At 57.5% G+C, this 21954-nt stretch overlaps 3 protein-coding genes across 3 annotated transcripts in view; 1 reads left to right on the plus strand and 2 right to left on the minus strand.

Annotated features, from left to right (window-relative positions):
- Nucleotides 1-326: 326 nt before the first annotated feature.
- Nucleotides 327-2190, minus strand: NPM2 (nucleophosmin/nucleoplasmin 2). Its single transcript, XM_072846193.1, has 9 exons — nucleotides 2092-2190; nucleotides 1887-1972; nucleotides 1666-1785; nucleotides 1496-1589; nucleotides 1295-1425; nucleotides 993-1018; nucleotides 843-879; nucleotides 534-604; nucleotides 327-362 (listed from the first exon to the last, which is right to left on the minus strand). Exons 1-8 carry the CDS (start codon nucleotides 2153-2155, stop codon nucleotides 560-562), a joined length of 603 nt encoding a protein of 200 aa, XP_072702294.1. The 5' UTR covers nucleotides 2156-2190; the 3' UTR covers nucleotides 327-362; nucleotides 534-559.
- A 5373-nt stretch (nucleotides 2191-7563) lies between these two features.
- Nucleotides 7564-9116, plus strand: PBDC1 (polysaccharide biosynthesis domain containing 1). Its single transcript, XM_072846204.1, has 6 exons — nucleotides 7564-7614; nucleotides 7697-7762; nucleotides 8215-8274; nucleotides 8354-8494; nucleotides 8580-8691; nucleotides 8846-9116. The coding sequence occupies exons 1-6, from the start codon at nucleotides 7591-7593 to the stop codon at nucleotides 8965-8967; spliced, it is 525 nt and encodes a 174-aa protein (XP_072702305.1). The 5' UTR covers nucleotides 7564-7590; the 3' UTR covers nucleotides 8968-9116.
- A 260-nt stretch (nucleotides 9117-9376) lies between these two features.
- Nucleotides 9377-21954, minus strand: part of XPO7 (exportin 7) — a 325319-nt gene continuing 312741 nt past the window's right edge. Inside the window, exons 17-29 of the mRNA XM_072846206.1 lie at nucleotides 21239-21319; nucleotides 20666-20729; nucleotides 19352-19460; nucleotides 18785-18891; nucleotides 18206-18294; nucleotides 17373-17480; nucleotides 16170-16252; nucleotides 15383-15597; nucleotides 14065-14203; nucleotides 13560-13720; nucleotides 11594-11692; nucleotides 11126-11253; nucleotides 9377-10938 (exon numbers count right to left, since the gene is read on the minus strand). Of these exons, the coding sequence (XP_072702307.1) occupies nucleotides 10845-10938; nucleotides 11126-11253; nucleotides 11594-11692; nucleotides 13560-13720; nucleotides 14065-14203; nucleotides 15383-15597; nucleotides 16170-16252; nucleotides 17373-17480; nucleotides 18206-18294; nucleotides 18785-18891; nucleotides 19352-19460; nucleotides 20666-20729; nucleotides 21239-21319 (1477 nt within the window). The 3' untranslated portion in view covers nucleotides 9377-10844. The remainder of the gene's footprint in view (nucleotides 10939-11125; nucleotides 11254-11593; nucleotides 11693-13559; nucleotides 13721-14064; nucleotides 14204-15382; nucleotides 15598-16169; nucleotides 16253-17372; nucleotides 17481-18205; nucleotides 18295-18784; nucleotides 18892-19351; nucleotides 19461-20665; nucleotides 20730-21238; nucleotides 21320-21954) is intronic.

A 21954-nucleotide genomic window follows, 5' to 3' on the forward strand; every position in this document is an offset into this window, starting at 1 on the left:
GCAGACCAAGGCCAGGTCAATGGGTTATAATCATCTCCCTGCTGCTCGGTAATCCCCCTTTGTCTCCTATTCACAAGCAACACTTGTTACCCCGCGCAGGACGGCGGGGAGGGGGGCTGCCGCCGGCCCCCCAAACCCGAGGGGAAGGATGCTGCCAAGGTAGGCAGCATGGCAGAGCCAGGGCAGTGGGCACAAGGCTCCTCACAGCCCTGGGGAGAGGCAGGAGCATCCCCCAGCCAGGATGGAGGATGCTCCCACACCCCCCAACCCCTCCATCCCCAGCACAGAGGGCCAGGAGTGCCAAATATCCTTTATTGGGGAAGGACAACACCAAACCAGCAGCTTTCCAGGCTCTTCTGCACCTGGAAGGGAAGGAAAAAGGGTCTTAGACACAGGCAACCTGGGCTGACCCTGCTTTGGGGCCAGGTCCTCCCCAGCCCTGCTCACCCATGAGATGGGGGGCACGCACGGGCCCCCCTCCCAGCCCCACAGGGACTCTTTGCAGCCAGCTACCCCATCCCGCTGCCCCGTACCTGGCTGGGCTCTGCCACAGCTCCTGCTACTTCTTTGCCGCTGCCTTCCTGCCCCGGCTGGCTCCTCGCCCCTGCGGGGACAGGGCTGGGGCTGAGCACGGGCAGCCCCCAGCCTGGGCACAGCCGGCCAGGACAGCCTGGCCCTGCGTTCCCCCCCCCCATTTTTGAGTTCAGCAGCCAATTAGCATCACACATCAGCCCCTTTCCCTCCCCAAGAGCTCCCAGTCCTGATCAGCGGGTGCTAACCCACATGCCTGGCTGTGGTGGGGTACGTGGGAGACGCAGAGGGATGCCCTGGCCGGCTCCTACCTTGCTGGGAAGGGGATCCTTGGGGGAGGCGTTGTTCCTGCTTGGGAGAGAAGGGGAGGGCTGGGATTAGGGGTACGGGGTCCCGGCCGCACAGGGGATCCCCTGCTCCACGGCAGGGCTGGTGGATACATTTCCCTCTGTCATACTCACAGCTCATCCTTCTCTAGCCTCCTCTTCTAGGGGAGAGAGAGGAAGACGTAGACAGTGGGGCCAGGCACGCGCAGGCGGGATGGGGACTCGCTACGGAGCCTGTGCCTCTTCCTCCCCGAGGGATGAAGATCGCGGCTCAGCCCCATTACAGAGAGGGGTTTGGGGCTCGGTGGGAGCGCGGAGCAGCCCATCCCTGGGGTCGGGGCACGGGAAAGCTCCCAGCAGAGGAGGCCGCGTCCCCGGCCCCCCCGCGGCACGGGGACCCCTCCGCACACCGCGTCCCCAGCCAAGGGGGTGCTTACCTTGGCCGTGCTGCTCTTCTTGGCAGCTTGACCCTTGGGGGGCTTCTCAGGGAACTCCTCTGCTGGCTCCTCTTCCTCGGCATCCTCCTCTTCCTCTTCTTCCTCCTCATCCCAGGACAGGTTGGGCATCACTGCGGGAGAGGCCAGCTGAGCCCCCACTCCCAGGGAGGTGTCAGGGGGCAGTGGTACCCCAGTACTTACTGGAGACGTGCTGCCCGCTGATGTAGACGGGGCCAGAGCCGGCTCTCAGGTGGAAGGTGACCGGAGGCGTCAGCTCCACTCCCACCAGGGTAGCCTGGAAGAGAGGAGGGTGGCAGCACCCACCGGCAGCAAGCCCCCTCCCCGGGGCAGCCCCCGCCCTGGGCACTCACCATGGGCAGCACAGAGGGCTTCAGCGTGGCGAGGGGCACCGGGGCACGAGCATCGCCCTCCTCGGCCGGCACAATCTCCACCACGTGGAACTCATCCCGCGCCATCTCCCCCAGGCAGATCTTTAGGGAGCGAGAAGAGCATCGCCCCATGACCCCCGTGGCATCTGGGCACCACTCGCCCACGACCCCCAGGGATTTGGGGGGAGACCGGGACCACCTACCGTCCGCAGGGCCAGCTGCTGCTCGCACTGCCATTCCTCTGGCACCTGGAAGGTGTAGGAGTCCCGCTCGCAGCTCAGCTCACAGCCTGGGGACAGGCGGGTGTCAGAGCAGGGCTGCTCCAGGCTGGGGGGACAGGGGAGGGGGAGCAGCCCAGTGCAGCCCCCAGCCCCACAGGGGTGCTGCTGGGGGGACCCTGTGCCTTACCCCAGATCAGGGACAGGGGCTTCTCAGATTTGCTGTCGATGTCAGTGCTGTCTGTAAGGGACATGGCTCCGGGATCTCTCAGCCTGGGGGAGCACACAGTGCTACTCTGCAGGGCTTCCCCAGCCCCCCCCAAGCTGCAGGACCCCCCCAACCCCACACCAGCTCAGGGCCAGGTCACCCCTTGTGCTCCCCCAACACCTCACTCCCAGAAGTGATGCAGCTGGTTACTAACACTGCATTAGAAAACTCACCCCCAGATAATTTAATTATCAGCCCAAGAACAGCCTCTGAAAGGAGCAGGAGCAGGAGCAGGAGCAGGAGCAGGAGCAGGAGCAGGAGCAGGAGCAGGAGCAGGAGCAGGAGCAGGAGCAGGAGCAGGAGCAGGAGCAGGAGCAGGAGCAGGAGCAGGAGCAGGAGCAGGAGCAGGAGCAGGAGCAGGAGCAGGAGCAGGAGCAGGAGCAGGAGCAGGAGCAGGAGCAGGAGCAGGAGCAGGAGCAGGAGCAGGAGCAGGAGCAGGAGCAGGAGCAGGAGCAGGAGCAGGAGCAGGAGCAGGAGCCCAGGCAGCTTACGGAGGCAGAGGAACCCCCCCACCCACTCAATCAGCACCCCGGCCCTTCCATCTTAAATAGCAACAGCCCTTCAGGGGCCATCAAACCCCTCAGGTGTGTGCGACCGCAGCCCGGAGCCCTGCCCCGCATCGCGGCCAAGGAGCAGAGGAGCCCCTCGATCCCAGCCCAGGGCTGGGTGTCCCTGCTCCCATAGCAGCCTGGTGCTGCGGTGCTGGGCAGGGGGACCCGCCACCCCGAAAGCTGCAGCGGGAGAGGCATCAGCCTCGCACCCCGAGTGTCCCCGGCGAGTCCCAGCCCGCGGCGGTGTCCCCCCGCTGCCCCAGCCCTCTGGGAACAGGCTGCTGCGGGGACAGAGATGGGGCACGGCCCCACCTCGGGGGTCTGCACTGCCAGCCCCCCCCCGCACCGCTGCCTGCCCCGCCAGGCACCCGGGGGCTCCGCCGGGCCACGGGGCTCAGCAGGAGCCGGGGCCCAGCCAGCTGCAGCGCGGGGGTCTGCCGCGTGCCACCTTGGAGTGCCACGGGCCACCGTGCCCTGCTGTGTGCCACCTTAGAGTGCTACGGGCCACCGTGCCCTGCTGTGTGCCACCTTGGTCTGTCACGGGCCACCGTGCCCTGCTCCGTGCCACCTTGGAGTGCCATGGGCCACCGTGCCCTGCCGCGTGCCACCTTGGAGTGCCACGGGTCACCGTGCCCTGCTGTGTGCCACCTTGGAGTGCCACGGGCCACCGTGCCCTGCCGCGTGCCACCTTGGAGTGCCACGGGCCACCGTGCCCTGCTGTGTGCCACCTTGGTCTGTCACGGGCCACCGTGCCCTGCTCCGTGCCACCTTGGAGTGCCACGGGCCACCGTGCCCTGCCGCGTGCCACCTTGGAGTGCCACGGGTCACCGTGCCCTGCCGCGTGCCACCTTGGAGTGCCATGGGCCACCGTGCCCTGCCGTGTGCCACCTTGGTCTGTCACGGGTCACCGTGCCCTGCCGCGTGCCACGGGCCACCGTGCCCTGCTGTGTGCCACCTTGGTCTGTCACGGGCCACCGTGCCCTGCTCCGTGCCACCTTGGAGTGCCACAGGCCACTGTGCCCTGCCGCGTGCCACCTTGGAGTGCCACGGGCCACCGTGCCCTGCTGTGTGCCACCTTGGTCTGTCACGGGCCACCGTGCCCTGCTCCGTGCCACCTTGGAGTGCCACGGGTCACCGTGCCCTGCCGCGTGCCACCTTGGAGTGCCATGGGCCACCGTGCCCTGCCGTGTGCCACCTTGGTCTGTCACGGGTCACCGTGCCCTGCCGCGTGCCACCTTGGAGTGCCACGGGCCACCGTGCCCTGCTGTGTGCCACCTTGGTCTGTCACGGGCCACCGTGCCCTGCTCCGTGCCACCTTGGAGTGCCACAGGCCACTGTGCCCTGCCGCGTGCCACCTTGGACTGCCACGGGCCACCGTGCCCTGCCGCGTGCCACCTTGGAGTGCCATGGGCCACCGTGCCCTGCCGTGTGCCACCTTGGAGTGCCACGGGCCACCGTGCCCTGCTCCGTGCCACCTTGGAGTGCCACAGGCCACCGTGCCCTGCCGCGTGCCACCTTGGAGTGCCACGGGTCACCGTGCCCTGCTGTGTGCCGCCTTGGAGTGCCATGGGCCACCGTGCCCTGCCGCGTGCCACCTTGGAGTGCCACGGGCCACCGTGCCCTGCTGTGTGCCACCTTGGTCTGTCACGGGCCACCGTGCCCTGCTCCGTGCCACCTTGGAGTGCCACAGGCCACCGTGCCCTGCCGCGTGCCACCTTGGAGTGCCACGGGTCACCGTGCCCTGCCGCGTGCCACCTTGGAGTGCCATGGGCCACCGTGCCCTGCCGTGTGCCACCTTGGTCTGTCACGGGTCACCGTGCCCTGCCGCGTGCCACGGGCCACCGTGCCCTGCTGTGTGCCACCTTGGTCTGTCACGGGCCACCGTGCCCTGCTCCGTGCCACCTTGGAGTGCCACAGGCCACTGTGCCCTGCCGCGTGCCACCTTGGAGTGCCACGGGCCACCGTGCCCTGCTGTGTGCCACCTTGGTCTGTCACGGGCCACCGTGCCCTGCTCCGTGCCACCTTGGAGTGCCACGGGTCACCGTGCCCTGCCGCGTGCCACCTTGGAGTGCCATGGGCCACCGTGCCCTGCCGTGTGCCACCTTGGTCTGTCACGGGTCACCGTGCCCTGCCGCGTGCCACCTTGGAGTGCCACGGGCCACCGTGCCCTGCTGTGTGCCACCTTGGTCTGTCACGGGCCACCGTGCCCTGCTCCGTGCCACCTTGGAGTGCCACAGGCCACTGTGCCCTGCCGCGTGCCACCTTGGACTGCCACGGGCCACCGTGCCCTGCCGCGTGCCACCTTGGAGTGCCATGGGCCACCGTGCCCTGCCGTGTGCCACCTTGGAGTGCCACGGGCCACCGTGCCCTGCTCCGTGCCACCTTGGAGTGCCACAGGCCACCGTGCCCTGCCGCGTGCCACCTTGGAGTGCCACGGGTCACCGTGCCCTGCTGTGTGCCGCCTTGGAGTGCCATGGGCCACCGTGCCCTGCCGCGTGCCACCTTGGAGTGCCACGGGCCACCGTGCCCTGCTGTGTGCCACCTTGGTCTGTCACGGGCCACCGTGCCCTGCTCCGTGCCACCTTGGAGTGCCACAGGCCACCGTGCCCTGCCGCGTGCCACCTTGGAGTGCCACGGGTCACCGTGCCCTGCCGCGTGCCACCTTGGAGTGCCATGGGCCACCGTGCCCTGCCGTGTGCCACCTTGGTCTGTCACGGGTCACCGTGCCCTGCCGCGTGCCACGGGCCACCGTGCCCTGCTGTGTGCCACCTTGGTCTGTCACGGGCCACCGTGCCCTGCTCCGTGCCACCTTGGAGTGCCACAGGCCACTGTGCCCTGCCGCGTGCCACCTTGGAGTGCCACGGGCCACCGTGCCCTGCTGTGTGCCACCTTGGTCTGTCACGGGCCACCGTGCCCTGCTCCGTGCCACCTTGGAGTGCCACGGGTCACCGTGCCCTGCCGCGTGCCACCTTGGAGTGCCATGGGCCACCGTGCCCTGCCGTGTGCCACCTTGGTCTGTCACGGGTCACCGTGCCCTGCCGCGTGCCACCTTGGAGTGCCACGGGCCACCGTGCCCTGCTGTGTGCCACCTTGGTCTGTCACGGGCCACCGTGCCCTGCTCCGTGCCACCTTGGAGTGCCACAGGCCACTGTGCCCTGCCGCGTGCCACCTTGGACTGCCACGGGCCACCGTGCCCTGCCGCGTGCCACCTTGGAGTGCCATGGGCCACCGTGCCCTGCCGTGTGCCACCTTGGAGTGCCACGGGCCACCGTGCCCTGCTCCGTGCCACCTTGGAGTGCCACAGGCCACCGTGCCCTGCCGCGTGCCACCTTGGAGTGCCACGGGTCACCGTGCCCTGCTGTGTGCCGCCTTGGAGTGCCATGGGCCACCGTGCCCTGCCGCGTGCCACCTTGGAGTGCCACGGGCCACCGTGCCCTGCTGTGTGCCACCTTGGTCTGTCACGGGCCACCGTGCCCTGCTCCGTGCCACCTTGGAGTGCCACAGGCCACCGTGCCCTGCCGCGTGCCACCTTGGAGTGCCACGGGTCACCGTGCCCTGCCGCGTGCCACCTTGGAGTGCCATGGGCCACCGTGCCCTGCCGTGTGCCACCTTGGTCTGTCACGGGTCACCGTGCCCTGCCGCGTGCCACGGGCCACCGTGCCCTGCTGTGTGCCACCTTGGTCTGTCACGGGCCACCGTGCCCTGCTCCGTGCCACCTTGGAGTGCCACAGGCCACTGTGCCCTGCCGCGTGCCACCTTGGAGTGCCACGGGCCACCGTGCCCTGCTGTGTGCCACCTTGGTCTGTCACGGGCCACCGTGCCCTGCTCCGTGCCACCTTGGAGTGCCACGGGTCACCGTGCCCTGCCGCGTGCCACCTTGGAGTGCCATGGGCCACCGTGCCCTGCCGTGTGCCACCTTGGTCTGTCACGGGTCACCGTGCCCTGCCGCGTGCCACCTTGGAGTGCCACGGGCCACCGTGCCCTGCTGTGTGCCACCTTGGTCTGTCACGGGCCACCGTGCCCTGCTCCGTGCCACCTTGGAGTGCCACAGGCCACTGTGCCCTGCCGCGTGCCACCTTGGACTGCCACGGGCCACCGTGCCCTGCTGTGTGCCACCTTGGTCTGTCACGGGCCACCGTGCCCTGCTCCGTGCCACCTTGGAGTGCCACAGGCCACTGTGCCCTGCCGCGTGCCACCTTGGAGTGCCACGGGCCACCGTGCCCTGCTGTGTGCCACCTTGGTCTGTCACGGGCCACCGTGCCCTGCTCCGTGCCACCTTGGAGTGCCACAGGCCACTGTGCCCTGCCGCGTGCCACCTTGGAGTGCCACGGGCCACCGTGCCCTGCCGCGTGCCACCTTGGAGTGCCACAGGCCACCGTGCCCTGCTGTGTGCCACCTTGGAGTGCCACGGGCCACCGTGCCCTGCCGTGTGCCACCTTGGTCTGTCACGGGCCACCGTGCCCTCCTGTGTGCCACCTTGGTCTGTCACGGGTCACCGTGCCCTCCTGTGTGCCACCTTGGTCTGTCACGGGCCACCGTGCCCTGCCGTGTGCCACCTTGGAGTGCCACAGGCCACTGTGCCCTGCCGTGTGCCACCTCACACGGAGACTACTGCCATGGACCGCTGTGCCCTGCCATCCCTGCCACGGGCCACCGTGCCCTGCCGTGTGCCACCTTGGTCTGTCACGGGCCACCGTGCCCTGCTGTGTGCCGCTTAGGCCGTGCCGAGGCCCCCTCGCCGGGCCATGGCCCCCCCGCCCTGTCCCTCTCCCCTCCGCCCTGTCCCTGTCCCTGTCCCTGTCCCCCGCGGGTCCCGTGGGCGCAGGCGCGTGTGGGCGGGGCCGCGGCGCCGCTTCCGGCAGCGCTGGCGATGGCGACGATGGCGGCGGGGCTGGTGGGGCCGGGGGGGCCGGCGGGGCGGGGGGCCCGGGGCCGGGGTCGCCCCGCCGGTCCCTCAGCACCTTCTCCCCGCGCAGGGACCCGGCGAGGCCGCCGCGGCCGCTCACGCCTTGTCGCTGCCGGCCGAGGCCTTCGGCAACGATGTGAGTACGGGGGCGGCGGGGCGGGGCGGGGCGGGGCGGGGCGGGGGGGGCCCTGTCCCGGGAGGGGGTCCCAGCCCTGGAGGGTCCCAGTCCTGGGAGAGGAGGGGGTATCGCAGCCCCGGGAGGGGGTCCCAGTCCTGGGGGGGTCCCAGCCCCGGGAGGGGGTCCTAGCCCAGGGGGGGTCCCAGCCCCAGGAGAAGGTCCCAGTCCTGGGGGGCCCCCAGCACCAGGGGGGTCCCACACAGATGGGGTGCTCAGGGCTTTGCAGGTCCCATAGCATCACCCGTGAACCCCCACCGCGGCTGTGCCGGAGGTCTGTCTGTCCTCAGCCCCCCCCCCCCATCACCCATAAGCTGTCCCCGCTTTCCTCCCCCATTCCCCTTGCCCCCACGGGGAGGACAGGACCCCCCCGGGAGGCACAGCCCTGCCTCACCCCGCTCCTGCTTCCGCAGCCCCGCGTGGAGCTGGCCTGGGCCATGAAGGCACACCAGCACGCCCAGGTCTACTTCAACGTAAGTCCTGGGGGGAACCGAGGCGGTGGTGGGGCTCATGGGGGGGGGTCACGGTTAATTCTTTAGTCTTCCCGTGTAGCTCATCTCCTCCGTCGACCCCAAGTTTCTGAACCTCACCAAAGTTGATGACCAGATCTACGGCGAGTTCAGGAAAACCTTCAGGGATCTTAAAATCGATGTGCTCGACCCAGAAGAGCTCAAATCGGAGCCTGCCAAGGAGGTAGGTGGGGAGCAAGGGGGGACACACACACACAACCGTCCCCCCTCTCCCCGGGCTCCAGGGATGCCCATGCTTCTCTCCCCAGAAATGGCGCCCGTTCTGCCTGCGGTTCGAGGGGGTGGTGGAGGACTTCAACTACGGCACCCTGCTCCGCCTGGACTGCCGCAAAGACTACACCGAGGAGAACACCATCTTCGGTGAGCGAGGGCCGGCACGGCACGGCTGGGCTCGGAGAGCCGCGGTGCAGGCTGGAGCCAGCGCCGTCCCTGCTAGAAAACGGGTGCACGAGGCTACAGGAAAGCTGAACCCACAGATCTGCTCTTTTAAGTTTTTCCTCTCCCCTCTTTTTAGCCACCAGAATCCAGTTTTTTGCTATCGAAATCGCTCGGAACAGAGAGGGCTGTAACAGCGTCGTCTACAGCCGTGCCAGGGAGCCGGCGGCTGCTGCGGCAGAGGAAGCGGCGTCGGGGTGAGGATGGGACGAGTTCACCCGGTGCCGAGCTGAGGAAGGGCAGAAAGGCCCCTGCCCCGCTGCTGGTCCCTGCAAGTTCAGACTCCATTTGCAGACTGTAAATAAATGTTTGTTTTTTTTTTTTTAAAATACAAATTTCCTTGTGCTGCAGGTGTTGAAAGGCTTGTTCCCTAGAACAGACCAAAACCGCTAAGGAAGTATTGCTGAATCCCCTTGGATTTTGGCTAGATCTTTGCCTGCACCACTTGAGGGCCCCACGCCAGAGTACGATCTGCCCCCACAAATCAAATAGGCTTTTTTTAACCCATTTCATTTGGAAAACTCACCCCCCAGCAGCCAGGGGCCAGCTCCCGCCTGCGGTGCGTGCAGGGGAGAGCTTGGGGCGCAGGCGATGCCCAGGCAGACACGGCTCAGTAGAAACCATTGAAGTTTTATTTGCAGTCACAATGCTTACACTGTATGCAGCAAACACCCTTACAAGTCAACCAGCAATCTGCTCACGCGAAAAAGGACCCAACACACAATCGCCAGAGGAAAGAAAACAAAAACAAAAAAAAAGAAAATAAAATAAAATTAAGAGTAGGTGGTGTCTGGGAAGAGAAACTGAAGCCCTAAGGACTGAATGTCTGTGGGTAGAGCTGAGCAAGAGGATGCACACGACTAGCAGCAACAATAGTGGAAAAAGTACAAGGCAAACAGGTTCCCTCCCCCATCAGCTTTCCTCTGTAAGTCAATTTTATATCCAAAACATTTATTATGGTGACTTAGAAAAAAAAGGAATAATTTTAAAGGGGGTGTTAAATACTTCATGCTAGGCAAACCTTGTTATTAAGAACCCTCCGAGGCGGCAGGTTGGCTGCAGCAGCCCTGCGCTGCTGGCTCGGCCTGAGCACAGGCGTGTGCTGCCGCAGGGGCCGGCCGCGCTCGCCGCTGCGAGCTCCCCGAGAGCGCGGCAAGCTCGCCTGCTGCCCAAGCATCCCACGCGCGCTTCCTGCTCGACTGAGATGGAGGGGGGGGAGAAAAAAGAAAAGGAGAAGGCAGAGTGAGGAGAGTGCTGCTGGGCAGGCACCCGGCACGGCATCGGTCCGGAGGGAGGGAGGCGAGGGCCCTGCGAGAAGCGGGTTGACGAGGGGACAGCGCCTACTGCTACACCGGGGATAGGAGAGACACCCACGAGCAAGCACGAATGAAAGATCACGCGGCATGGCTTAGAGTTCCTAATAACAAGGGCAAGACGGTAACAGGAAGTTGTGATTTCAAGGGGCTTAATAAGAAAAAATATACATTTGGAATTTTACAATGCTGTTTTTTTGTTGTCGTTGAATTTTTTTTTTTTCTTCTCTCTACACTTGTCACTAAATATATCTCTGCACTTTCACACACCCACCCCTCACCCAGTAAAGCTTCAGGCCTGCAGGACACGCTTTCCTCACTCGCATACACAACCCTCACGCCAGCACCGGTGCACCAGGACTCTGTAAAAATTTCAATCACACTTTTTTTTTTTTTTAAACTGAGTCAATATAAACCTTGTTCAAAATGTTATGAAAAAATGTACATGTTTATACAAGGCAGGCTGCAGCAGAGCGCTGGCGTTCCACGCAGACATTCGGGTAGGGAGACGCTGGATTCTTGCACCTGGCTTATGCCCTTCCACCCCCTCCCACGGAAACAGAAGCACCCTGCCCCGGTGAGCTCAACAACCCCTCCTGTTCCCTCCTCCCTCCGGACGTAGAGTACGGCCCAAAGCGAGCGCCGCAATCCAGCCCTGGGGAAGAGCAGGGATTAGAAACGCCCTCTTTTCTTTCCATCGGAAACGGTAACCCCTCTGGGCCAGGCCAAAGAGATGCTGCTCTGTACAGGTGGAGTTGGGAGACGTCAGCTCATCATGTCGTTGCTGTTCACGCCGTAGGTGGAGTTCTTCATGGAGTCGTTCACCTCTCGCCTGAACGCCGACAGGTTTTGTGTAAACCTAAAGAAAAGGCAGAGCAGCGTGTTAGAGCAGGAGTTTGCCCGTTCCTCCCGTGTTTTGCTCTCCATGAGGCTGCCACGAAGACCACGGCCTCTCTAGGCTGTGCTTCTGCATTCAGCTATGGGCTCAGCGTGCCTCGGGACGGGCTCAGCCCCACAAAAAGAAGGGGTCTCTGGCCCATACTGACCTGTCCCTGTTCTTGGTTAAGAGGTTGCGTTCGATGCCTTCCATGAGGTTCTCAAAGCAGAGGTGCATTGCCTGCTGTTTCTCCGGAGGCTGGCTGTTCACTATACTGTTCCTCAAGTCAGAGAAGTACTGGGGGAGATGAGAGAAGGATGGGTTAATTTTCAGATGAACAGTCCCCTTGGCTTTGGGACAGAGCACGCGTAACAAGCTCTCAGGAAGAGGGAGGAAACGCGTTACAGCTCTTCAAGTGACTTTCAGTGCCCTTATAAATGAAAAGTTAAGAGGATTCCTTAGCGCCAAGGCTGCTGCAGGGAAGGGCTGGAGACCCTTCCCTCGACACACAATCTCTCCCGTCCCAACTTCCCAACCGCTTGCTCTGACACCGTTCTGCTCCCTTCAGCCCGGAGGCTCCAGCATCATTCAAGCCCAGACAGCTCCTCCAGCTGCAATAGGAGGGTGGGATGTTTACCTTTTCATTGAGCAGTATCAAGCCGAGAAGAGGCCGAGACATTGACCACTGGTTCCTGCAGTCCTCAAAGATGATGATATTCAGCACTGTCGACAGCATCTGGAAGAGGCAAAGTAAGGTTTAAAATCAGCTCTTCCACCCCAGCTCTCTCCTCACCACGGCACCGTGCGGGCTCAGAAGCATCGATTCACACCTTTGATGCTTCCAGTGTCGGGAGCCTCAATGCTACAGAGCTCTCAGCGTCATGGGACAAGAGGAGGACCTGGAGTCCCCATGAACTGGTGGAGAACTTCACTGAAGGCACACGGAGGAGGTGCTGAAAGCTGCTAGAATATGAGGAAACGGCCTCAAGTTGCACCAGGGGAGCTTTAGATTGGATATTAGGAAAAATTTCTTCACCGAAAGGGTTGTCGAGCACCGGAACAGGCTGCCCAGGGAAGTGGTGGAGTCACCATCCCTGGAGGTATTTAAAAGACGTGTAGATGTGGCGCTTGGGGATGTGGTTTAGTGGTGGACTTGGCAGTGCTGGGTGAACGGTTGGACTTGATGGTCTTAAAGGTCTTTTCCAACCTAAACGATTCTATGATTCATTCCTGACACACCCCATCCCGCCCCAAGGCAGCCAGGGGAAAGATTGTCTCATCTTCACTTAAACAAGGTAATAACAAGTGCTTAAATGCAGAGAGCACATGCTGTGGTGCCCTGGGGAGCTTCCCCTAGTCCACACCAGGGGTGTCTGCGTTCCCTTCCACAGCCTCCTTAGGCTAAAGCCAGTATCTAACCTAGCTGGTTGGGAAGATGCAGTTTCTCTTCTTATCCTCAGAAAACAGCTTCTAGCCCCAAAAAAGCCTGCTTTTCTTTGCATTCCATCTATCAACAAGGGTGGAACAATATTTCCTGCTTTCACGTGGGAGTCATGCTGACAGGCACCAGCGAGTGAGGTTGGATAACACCGTCAGAAATGCACTGAGCACTCCGTATGGCCAGGCGAGAGGCATATAAAAGTGTTTTGCTGTAAGGTATAGATATCCACATCGCAACGCAGGGCCCTCTGGAGCACCAAAACCTCTGCGAGCAGAATCATCTGTCATTAAGTGACACAGAGGTACCTAAACTACACGATATGTGTAGGTATCTGCTGAGCTAAGCCTGATCTAAGCAAGGAAAATGTCTCAACTCACTATTGATCCTCTGCCACTGCACACAGTCCTGACCCAGAGAGAAGACAAATCCCAGCAAGCTCCGTGTCTATCAGAGGTGTTGCAGATGGAGGCAGGAGACAGATGGCAGATGTGCTACCAGCATGTAAAAAAACCTCAGTTATCAAATTCTCGCTGCAGAGGCCGTTCTGAAGGCAGGCATGAACGGTGCCAAGGCAGCACGTGCTCCGAGAGGCTGCAAACCCAACCTTCACGTGGTCCCAACACGAGCACCACAGCAGAGAGATTGTTCCTCTGGGCTGAAGTCTAGGCAGAGCCTTGTTAAGCATGGGGTCCCCACAGCGCCTGCTCTGCTGCGACTGCATATGTACCTCTGAGTTGTTCCAGGGATTTAAACAAACCCTGATTTTTTTTAAAGCAGCAGAAGAGCGCATGCTCTCTGGTTGAAGATATGTTTCCTGGCTTCATTTCTATGAACTGCCAGCACCGCCCATAACTGTGTTTCTCTTAAAAAAGTCAAAAGCTCATTTTTGGCTACTTCCTTTCATATCTGAAATGCAAAAATGGTCTTCCTTGCACAGGGAGAGCCATGGCCTTGAAGCATGGCTTTGAATCAGACCTACCATATGATGAATGTGTAGGAGAGATGCAATACTAGCAAAAAATCCTTTTTTCTCTGGAAAAGCCCGGGGCTCTAGAGCAGGGAGCACGCAGCCCTCGTATTACATCATGCTAAGAAAACTCAGGGCTTATTGGGGAGTTTACCATGCCGTGCCACAACAAGGCCCTACGCCTTCGGTCTTTACCTGCTGAATCATCTCCGGGTGCTGCTGCATAATGTGCAGGAACCGGTCGCTCTCCTGGGTCAGAGGTGTGGTCCTCTTCTTGGTGCTGCGAGACAGCTGCTTGAAGAGATAGGTGACAATGTGGTCCAAACAGGAGCAGCAGCCTGTGCAAACCATGGTGTCTGCAAGAACAGGAAAACGGGGAGATATTGGGGTACCGCCAGCATTCCCCTTGCTCAGATGCAGCTGGGCAGGCTCCCAGGGAAACACCACCATTTATCGGGGTCCTTTTAGGGACTTTGCAAGCAAGAACCACCTAACCCTAAACAGGTCAGCAACCTCCTCGCTGACATATTCACTATCTCTAATGTTCCAGCTTCAACAGAGGTGAAACTCCTCCACCCATTCACAAGGTATGTCTTCATTTATCTGTTGGCTTGAAATACCATGCATTCAAAGCAACCAAAATCTTTCCCCACTTCCAAATCAAAGCCCTAAGAGCGCAACAGAGAACAGAAGTAGTTACCTAGTGCAGTGAGGCCTTCTGAAATGGAAGAGAGAATATACATGATTACATGAGGCTCCAGACTGGCTATAAAGTTCATGTGGTCCTGGGTAAGAACTTCCAGCAAGGAATAGTATGACTGGCTGAGCTTGGGATAATCCTGCAGAGAAAGGAAGAGAGAAAGACTTTTAAGGCCTCATGGCCAGCCTGTAACCATCAGTTAAGGCTTTCTGCTAGACCCAACCTATTCATTCATCACCTGAAAACTGCTTACTGAATCTCCTGGAAAGAGAACAAACCAACCTCTCTCAGCATAACTTACGGGCCAACATATTTTCCCCCTTCTCCCCCACCAAGAGCCTTCCAAACAGGCTCCAGCAACAACGGCCCAGCAAGTTCCCAACACTGCTATATCAAACCATCTTTCCCCACTGCTTCGCTCTTTTCTAAACGGGGAGTGTTAGCTGACTAATGCCAATGCTGGAGATGCAGAGATAGGAATGGTTCTCCAGGTGTCCATGCAGAGTGCCAGATCACATAAAAATCAACATGCGGAGCGCTGGGCTCAGCAGCCTGCACTGCAGTCAGTGCCACAGACCCCTCAGCAGCCCCCAGACTGGGGGGGACTCTGCTAGGAGTCCTGCAAAGCGGCCCCATCTCAAGAGTTGCATTTGAGCTGCATGTCTCCAGAGTAATGGTTTGGCCACCGGTATATTAAATCAAGAAGGTGCTGAATGCAGTCACAGAGATGGCAACAACTTCTTTCAGGTCCTGTTACGGTAATAAGACAGATAAGACCTGGGAGGAATATATGCTGCCCTCTCGCCTCGATATTTTGCCAAGTAGGACTGTGCTGATAGGGTCTCAAAGCTCAGCCGCAAAATGGATTTCTGTATACGAGGTCTGGATAGGAGCAAGACTCTGTAGGTGGATGTCTTCAGCAAGCAGGTTGTGCTGTAATTGCTGATGCATCGAGATCTCTGCCCACAGGCAATACAGGGAAGAACAATCCTTCACTCACAGGAAGTGTTTTTCAGATAGAGGAGGAATTATTTTAGTAATTGCTCTGCTGAGACTTGGAGCGTACCCCGCTGGAGAGCTGAGCAGCGGGGCTGCCCAGCAGGGCCTTGGGTGGTGGGATTACAGCCTTCACGCAGGACCTGCCACTGCGCATTCCTGGAGCTGTAATTTCCTGCTGGTCTGTGCCTATAGCTGGGGTTCCAGGAAGTGGCACAAGTTCACTCGTCTCTGTGATTAAAGTATTCCTCTACTGTATAATCTTCCAACCCTGCCTTCCCCAGCCATGTGTTTACACTGCTAATCACAGGTGTCGGCTTACCAGAAGGTCACTGTGAGGGATGGAAAGCAGAAGCTTGATAAAAGTTTGCAAGGCATTGTCCAGTGCATCATCCCCGTACAGACGGAAGACCCCAAAGTTGACGTAGCTCCCGCTCAGTGCAGCCTTCAGCATAGAGAAGCAGATGGAAATCCCCTTGAGCTTCAAGGCATAGACTTGATCCTTTGGGACCTCCCCAAGCGTTAGGATACGATTTCCTGCATGAGCACAGAAGCGGACTCAGTATTTCAGCAACCACTTCCAAACCCTTTCTCCCCCAGGGTGCAGGAAAAACAAAAGTAGAGCCATAAGGAGTGACTGAGAAGTCAGCCACAAGCACCAAAGACGTATTCCCCAGCCGAAGGTTAAGGAACCCGTTACAAGTAAAAAGCGCGGCTCTCCTAGGAACCATGGGAGAACACAACTGCACGTGATTTTGCTGTGGAAACAGGACAGCATAAGGACAGGATTGCTCTCCACTTGTTTCACAGGTTCGCCCGTGTCACCTTGCACGCTCACACGGGGGTCAGCTGGGCTCCTGCCCGCTGCTGTCATTTTCTTCTTCATTTGCATGGCAAACACCCTGCCCCTTCTGCTTGCCTGCCTCCCCAGCACTTCAAGCAGAAGCATCTCCCTGTATCTAAGCATGCATTCAGCAAGCGATTTGGCACTGCTTCCCTGCCCGGGCTCGCTCTCTGAGCTGGCAAGTGCCCCAGCCCTCACTCCTCAAGCAAGCGGAGGAGTCAAGGGCAGACCGAAGCTGCCCGGATCCCACCTGCTGGATACTCACCATACGTAGTTATCATTTTACTCGTTTCTCGGAAGAGCAGGATGCCATTTGGTGAGGACACATCAAACTGCAGCCGTTGGGATCTAACGGAAAAACAGGGAATAAATTGGAGCTCAAACATACCTGGGAGTAAAAACAAAGCTAATGCTCCAGCACCTCCATGTGCTGCTGCGTACTGGGGCACCCTCCTCCGAGGGCTGTTCCCCAGAGTTCAACAAAACACCCTGGTCTGGTAGAAAATACTGCTGTTCATTATCAAAGCCAGACAGGACACAGCCACTTAGGGACAGACAAGCACTGCTGTCACAGAAGAAAGGGCCTATATTTCACAGACATTAGGAATATTACAAGATCGAGGCTGGAAATCCTGTCTTGGCAATAGTCACTAGGCTACTGTACACAAACACAGCGAACATCTTGGAAGCAGCATTGTAGGGCAGGCTGACTAGCTCCTATTCATAACACGACCAAGAATTCAGAGCTTGGCATTTTTCCCCCTACAGTGAATAGATCTTACAATTGAAGCACAGCGAGTTGTCCAGTTCACCTCTGAAATAAATGAGTGGATGTATTCCAGTAAGGATTGTCCTACTGCAAAGACGCCGCTCAGATGTGGCAAACAGTCTGACAGTACGGAGAGTCAACTCTCAGATGACTGTGCCTGAACCTTGTGTCCCTTCCACTCGGCTGTAACAACGGTCCCTTCCTATAGGGTCGCGTTCAGCTGGCTGAAAGCCAGAGCAACATCTTGGCAACCTTCCACTGCTGGATTAGACAGCTTCTGAATTATCTGAATAGCGTCAGAGGTACCTCTCTGCTGGTAAAAAGAGCTGATGCTCTAAAGCAAAAGTGGTCATCTGGCTGCCAGAGAGAACAACGCTCATTTTAAACACAGGTTTTAAAAATTAACGAGTTGCCTGCCTCCATCTTGTAGCGCTGCCCTTGGCAGCAGATGATGAACAAATTCAGTGCTTATTGATCTTGCCTCTTGGTCTGACTGAGTCATGACACGACTGATATCCGAACTGTTAGATTTTCTTCCCTACTGAAACAACGCCAGTTTCCCCCCGTCCCCTTGGCAGCCTTGATAGCATAAATAGACTGAAGTAGAGACAACACAACTGGGCACCAACACCCACGCAAAGGCTGAAGCAGCAGACAGACACAAATCCCTGCCAGCTTTCAGATGCTGGAGGTTCATACCTATTATGTACCAACTCAGCCATCAGTTTGAGGACAGGTGTAGTGCAGGCCGGGTCATGGTACCAGAGTTCAATTGCCCGCTGTAGGATTGGCATGTAGGATGGGTAGCTGCAAGGTGAAAGCTAAGGAACTTTGTTGCTTTGCATGAAGAGAAAAGGTCACAACTTCTACCAAAAAGGCGTATTTTCTGTACTCCACCCAAACCTTGCAAAAGGAGCTTACTGAACAAGGTTAAACAGAGATGCTGCTTGCTGGGGTCTGCTTTATCACAGAAAAATAAAATAATAAAAAAATCTGAAGTCTGTTGAAGGAGTTGCATACACACTTCTTATACTAGGACAAACCAGAACCAAAAAGGTTTTGAATGAAAGAGAAGACAGATACAAAGATCTGTCACTGCAACAGACAGCTGACCTTCACCAGCCAAAGAGAAATCTGGAGCCAGACACCGTGCTCTTTGAGCAGCTATGCTCTCACCAAGAGGACAAAGACACCAACTGATGTTGGCTTTAGTGAGCAAGAGGAAAGCTTTTGTTGCTGCTGAGACACAAGCGTCCCGTTAAAGGCCTTTGTGCTTTACAGGTCAAATCTCTTTAGGTCCAATCGGAAAAACCCCAACAGTTCAGCTTTGAGCAGATTTCTAGGTTGACTTGGTTGCAGACAGATCAAGTCAAAGCTATTTTAGGGCTTAGAGACAGGACACCGAGTACTATAAAAGTGAAGAGAAACCCCAGTCAGGATTTAGCAGGGAAATCAGGGCATTTGGATGCAGTCAGCCAGTTCTCCCCTCTGACAGACAGGATGACTCAAGTTTTAGGGCAACAGAAGGATACATCCACTCAAACAGCATCATGAAGCTGGTCTTGGCATTGAAGGCAAAGGCTATTCCCCTCAAGTCTCTCACCAAACCAACCAAAGTTCTCTGTATTGCAAAAGAAAAGATATGTTAAAACATAACACATGTATGGATCTCTCCCTCCCTGGCTCCACCAGCCCAGAGCCGCTTCCCTTCCTCCCATCCCAACAGCAATACAGCCGTTCTGTGCTGGATGCCTAGGTTAGACAGTTCTTCCTCTTCAGCGCCAGAAGCCCTCTTTAATTTGAGCCAGTGCAGTGACAGTACTGGGGTATTTAATTCTCAGCAGAAGGAAAGCTGGTAGATGAGGCTCACTGCTTCAATTACAAACTACACGTAGACCCCAAGGAATACAGGGACACCACCACTTCCCCATATGCTGAAAGAAAAGCACCTATCACTCCAGCATCTACTCGTCTCGTTCAGAGGGCAGAATGCCTCTCGCTCTGCAGGAGTTACTTGTTCTGTCCTGTCTGTCTGAACGGAAGGCGTCAAAGCCCCCCAAGGGAAAGAGTAGGGAGAGCATGGATAACAGGGAAGGTCCTGCCCAACTTACTTTTGCCTCTTGTTCATTGAAAGTATTTGTGCTGAACATCTGTGCCACAGTCTCAAAGGCAGCTGTGAGGGGAAGCATGAACTGCTCATACTGATCCTCATCTTCCCCTGAAAGAAAAAGAAGAAATCAGGAGGAAGTAGACTGCACATCCCTGCGCCCTGCAGTTCTCTCTGTGCTAGACATTCAGACATTGCTCACCCACGGAACTAGAGGCAGAGAGACCACAGGTTTCCAGACAGGTGATCTATTACTGCCAATATCTAACTCACAGATAAAGCTTAGAACAAACTCTGCCATATCAGGAAAACGTTTGGAATATTATGAAGGAAAAATTTAGCCCCAGCCTTGGTGGTGTGCACCTCTGGACTACCTGTCCTCAGCAACATGGCATCAAACCCACTTGAGCTTCTTTCCCCTCCTTTTTCTTATCCCATTTGACTTTTCCCAATCCAGCATCCTTTCCTGGAGGAGCTTACAGATCCCTAAATAGCAGGACCCAGCATATCGCAGAGCCCAGCATCCAAACCACAGAGTTTTGCTCTGGTTCCCAGGAAAAGACCCGAGTACCTAAATCCACCATGAGAAGACGCCCAAGTGCAGTGTAGAACGTAGTCCGACATCTCATGTCAGTCAGGTTGGACTGATTGTTAATGCCCAGGAAGGAAAAGTGCTCACTCTGCAAATGGAAGAGAAGAGATGGGTTAAAGGGGAACCACCGCCTTGAATGGGCTCCTGGATCAAGGGCTGAGGATGCCTCATTCCCCTGCCTAATCCTCAGCCTGCACAAGGATGAGAAGCAGCGAGCTGCACGGTCGTCTTGCTAACCATTTCACATCTGCCAGCCACCTCGGAGAACAGGCCACCAGAGGGCAACAGGCACCGCACCTGCACACCCCGGAGCAGTGTTCTATCTGCTGGCAAAGATACCGGCTATCATCCTTCATCTTGGAATTCCCCAGGACCAGATGAACAAGGAAGTCTTGCTTCGGCTCCAGAGCAGAGAAGCAATCTGCCCCCCTTACTCACGGGGACTCTTCAGGCATTAAAGTTGCTGAAAACCAGCCCTCTGCAGACAGATCCCGGGTTACTCTGCCCACATTCTCCACGGAAACAGTAGCCCCAGATAATGCAGTCTGAATGCAGCTTCTGGGCCAAACACAGGACGTGGGACTGCCTGCAAAATATCCCCTAGCTCCAGGAATACAGCGCCTCGTTCAACCAGTCAACGCAAACCTTCTGGATGTGGTGCTGGGAGTCTATCGCTACAGCATCGGAGCATCAAATGACCACATGCTCCCAGAGGCAAGTCAGAAATCTGATACTTTGCTGCTGGCTTCTAGTTGCCCCTTCAACATTTTTGATTTCAAGTCAGCGTCCCAGATCCGCACAGGGAGTACCATACCGATAGTGACCAAGGAACAAGGCTGCTATCCTGACCGCTGCAAGTGATGGCACTTCTTCCAAATCAGCACTTTTAGAATGAAAGCTGGGGCACTGAAATGCTGTTATATTTTGCATTAAATTGCATAAACAGTGCTCACTGCTGTCTGCCTGCATGTTCAGCAGTATCAGTCGTCTCCCGCATATTTCTCTGGAGATGGCTGTCTTTCAGTGGAGAGTAAAGAGACCCCATTAACCCTTCGGGGATGAAAGGTACCACATAATTACATCCCCTCAAAATTGAAGGGCAGGCTTTGAACAAAGAGAGATGGAACACAGATCACATTTTCTAGAGGCTCATCTAGTATGATGGAAGCATCTGGGAGACAGGTAAACTTCCAAAGTGTGTCCAGGTGCTAAAATTAGGGGATTACCTCAGCTGCACAAAGGCAGACAGAGGAGTTTGCTGTGAGACAAGAAACAGAAGGTGAAAGGACTTACCGTGTGATTGTTCAGCATGAACTGTACGGCGCTCAGTTTCACCAGCTTTCTAACACTACTGTACGTAAAGGGGGTGTTAAGGAAGCAGCAGAGTCAGCTGAAAACTTCTTGCAATGCTTGCAAAGCACTTTCCAGGGCAAAACCGCAAGGGGACTTGCATCTATATTATTCAATATGTTCTAGCCTCTCTTCCATTTGTTTCAAGAGCAACCAAGTTGCATACACCTCTACTGTAGAGACCTGCAGTGACCATTTTTATTTGCTCTGTCAGGAAGAGTAAGGAGAAGACCATAAGACAGACTGTAAGCAAATTAACCGTGGAAGTAAGCTACAAAGCAATTACATTCCAAAATAAAAATAACTATGTTATAGCCATCCACTGCAATTCAACAGCTAGACAGGACGTTGACCAAGCACTTGCGCTCTGCTCTTCTCACTACCCAAAAGATGAAGCGGTTCAGGAATCTGTTACACGCAGAGTGCTCCTGTTCCAGGCCAAGCATCTGGGTCACTCTTCCCCCATCCTGAGGTTTAAGCGTTCTGCGCACCCAACAGCTCTTCTGAAAAGGATATCCAATGGAGAGGTCATTGAGCAGCTGCAGCGTCTTGGAGGTGATAGGCTCGCATCGACCCCAGTACTTCAAGTTGGTGATGCTAGGGAAGAGGACAACAAGGATGGATCAGAGGGGTTTGCTCGGCTTCCCCTTTGCTGTGCGGCGGATTCTTCCAGTTCAAAAGTCACCCAACATCATCAGCTCCACCCTCCACCGAAACCACAGACATCACAAGCCACAAAATATTGGTATAAAATTACTGTACTTACATTTGGTTGACTAGAAAATTATCCTTCAGATAATCTTCACTACTTGGGTCCCAAGCTACACTGGCCCATACCCAGGCCCTTGGAATTCTGTGGCACTCCAGGGCTGGTTTCTGCAGCAAGGGTAAGAGAATTCTGCGGCAGTGACTACATGCAGACGTATGCAATTCTGCACCTGCACCATCCACTGTCAGCTGCAGAATTCTAGTAGCCCTTGCTTCTTCCAGGAGAGCCATTTCACCCCTTGGGGATGATGCGCAGCCAGGGTGCGCGAGGGTAGGCAAGGCCCCATGCACATAAAGATGGGGGCGATGCTAAAGAAGTCAAGGGGGAGCTAGCGGCTGCACGTCGCCAGGCACACGGCACTGGGAGTCAGCACTGGAGCTACTGAATTGGTTCAAAATGCTAACGGAGGTTGCCAAAGACAGGACAAAAGCCAGTCGACAGGTTTGGTCCAGAGGAGAGCTGC

The sequence above is a fragment of the Ciconia boyciana genome, chromosome 25 (genome assembly GCF_034638445.1).
Source record: "Ciconia boyciana chromosome 25, ASM3463844v1, whole genome shotgun sequence".
Classification (NCBI taxonomy): Eukaryota; Metazoa; Chordata; class Aves; order Ciconiiformes; family Ciconiidae; genus Ciconia; species Ciconia boyciana.

Bases quoted from the DNA above. Each gene is read 5' to 3' on its own strand.
- PBDC1 (XM_072846204.1), top strand. From the start codon at position 7,591: ATGGCGACGATGGCGGCGGGGCTG. The intron at 8,275-8,353 runs GTAAGTCCTGGG...CTTCCCGTGTAG, and splicing joins ACGCCCAGGTCTACTTCAAC to CTCATCTCCTCCGTCGACCC. The intron at 8,692-8,845 runs GTGAGCGAGGGC...CCCTCTTTTTAG, and splicing joins CGAGGAGAACACCATCTTCG to CCACCAGAATCCAGTTTTTT.
- NPM2 (XM_072846193.1), bottom strand. From the start codon at position 2,155: ATGTCCCTTACAGACAGCACTGACATCGACAGCAAATCTGAGAAGCCC. The intron at 1,590-1,665 runs GTGAGTGCCCAG...CCTCTCTTCCAG, and splicing joins AGCCCTCTGTGCTGCCCATG to GCTACCCTGGTGGGAGTGGA. The intron at 1,019-1,294 runs GTAAGCACCCCC...TCTCTCCCCTAG, and splicing joins AGAAGAGCAGCACGGCCAAG to AAGAGGAGGCTAGAGAAGGA.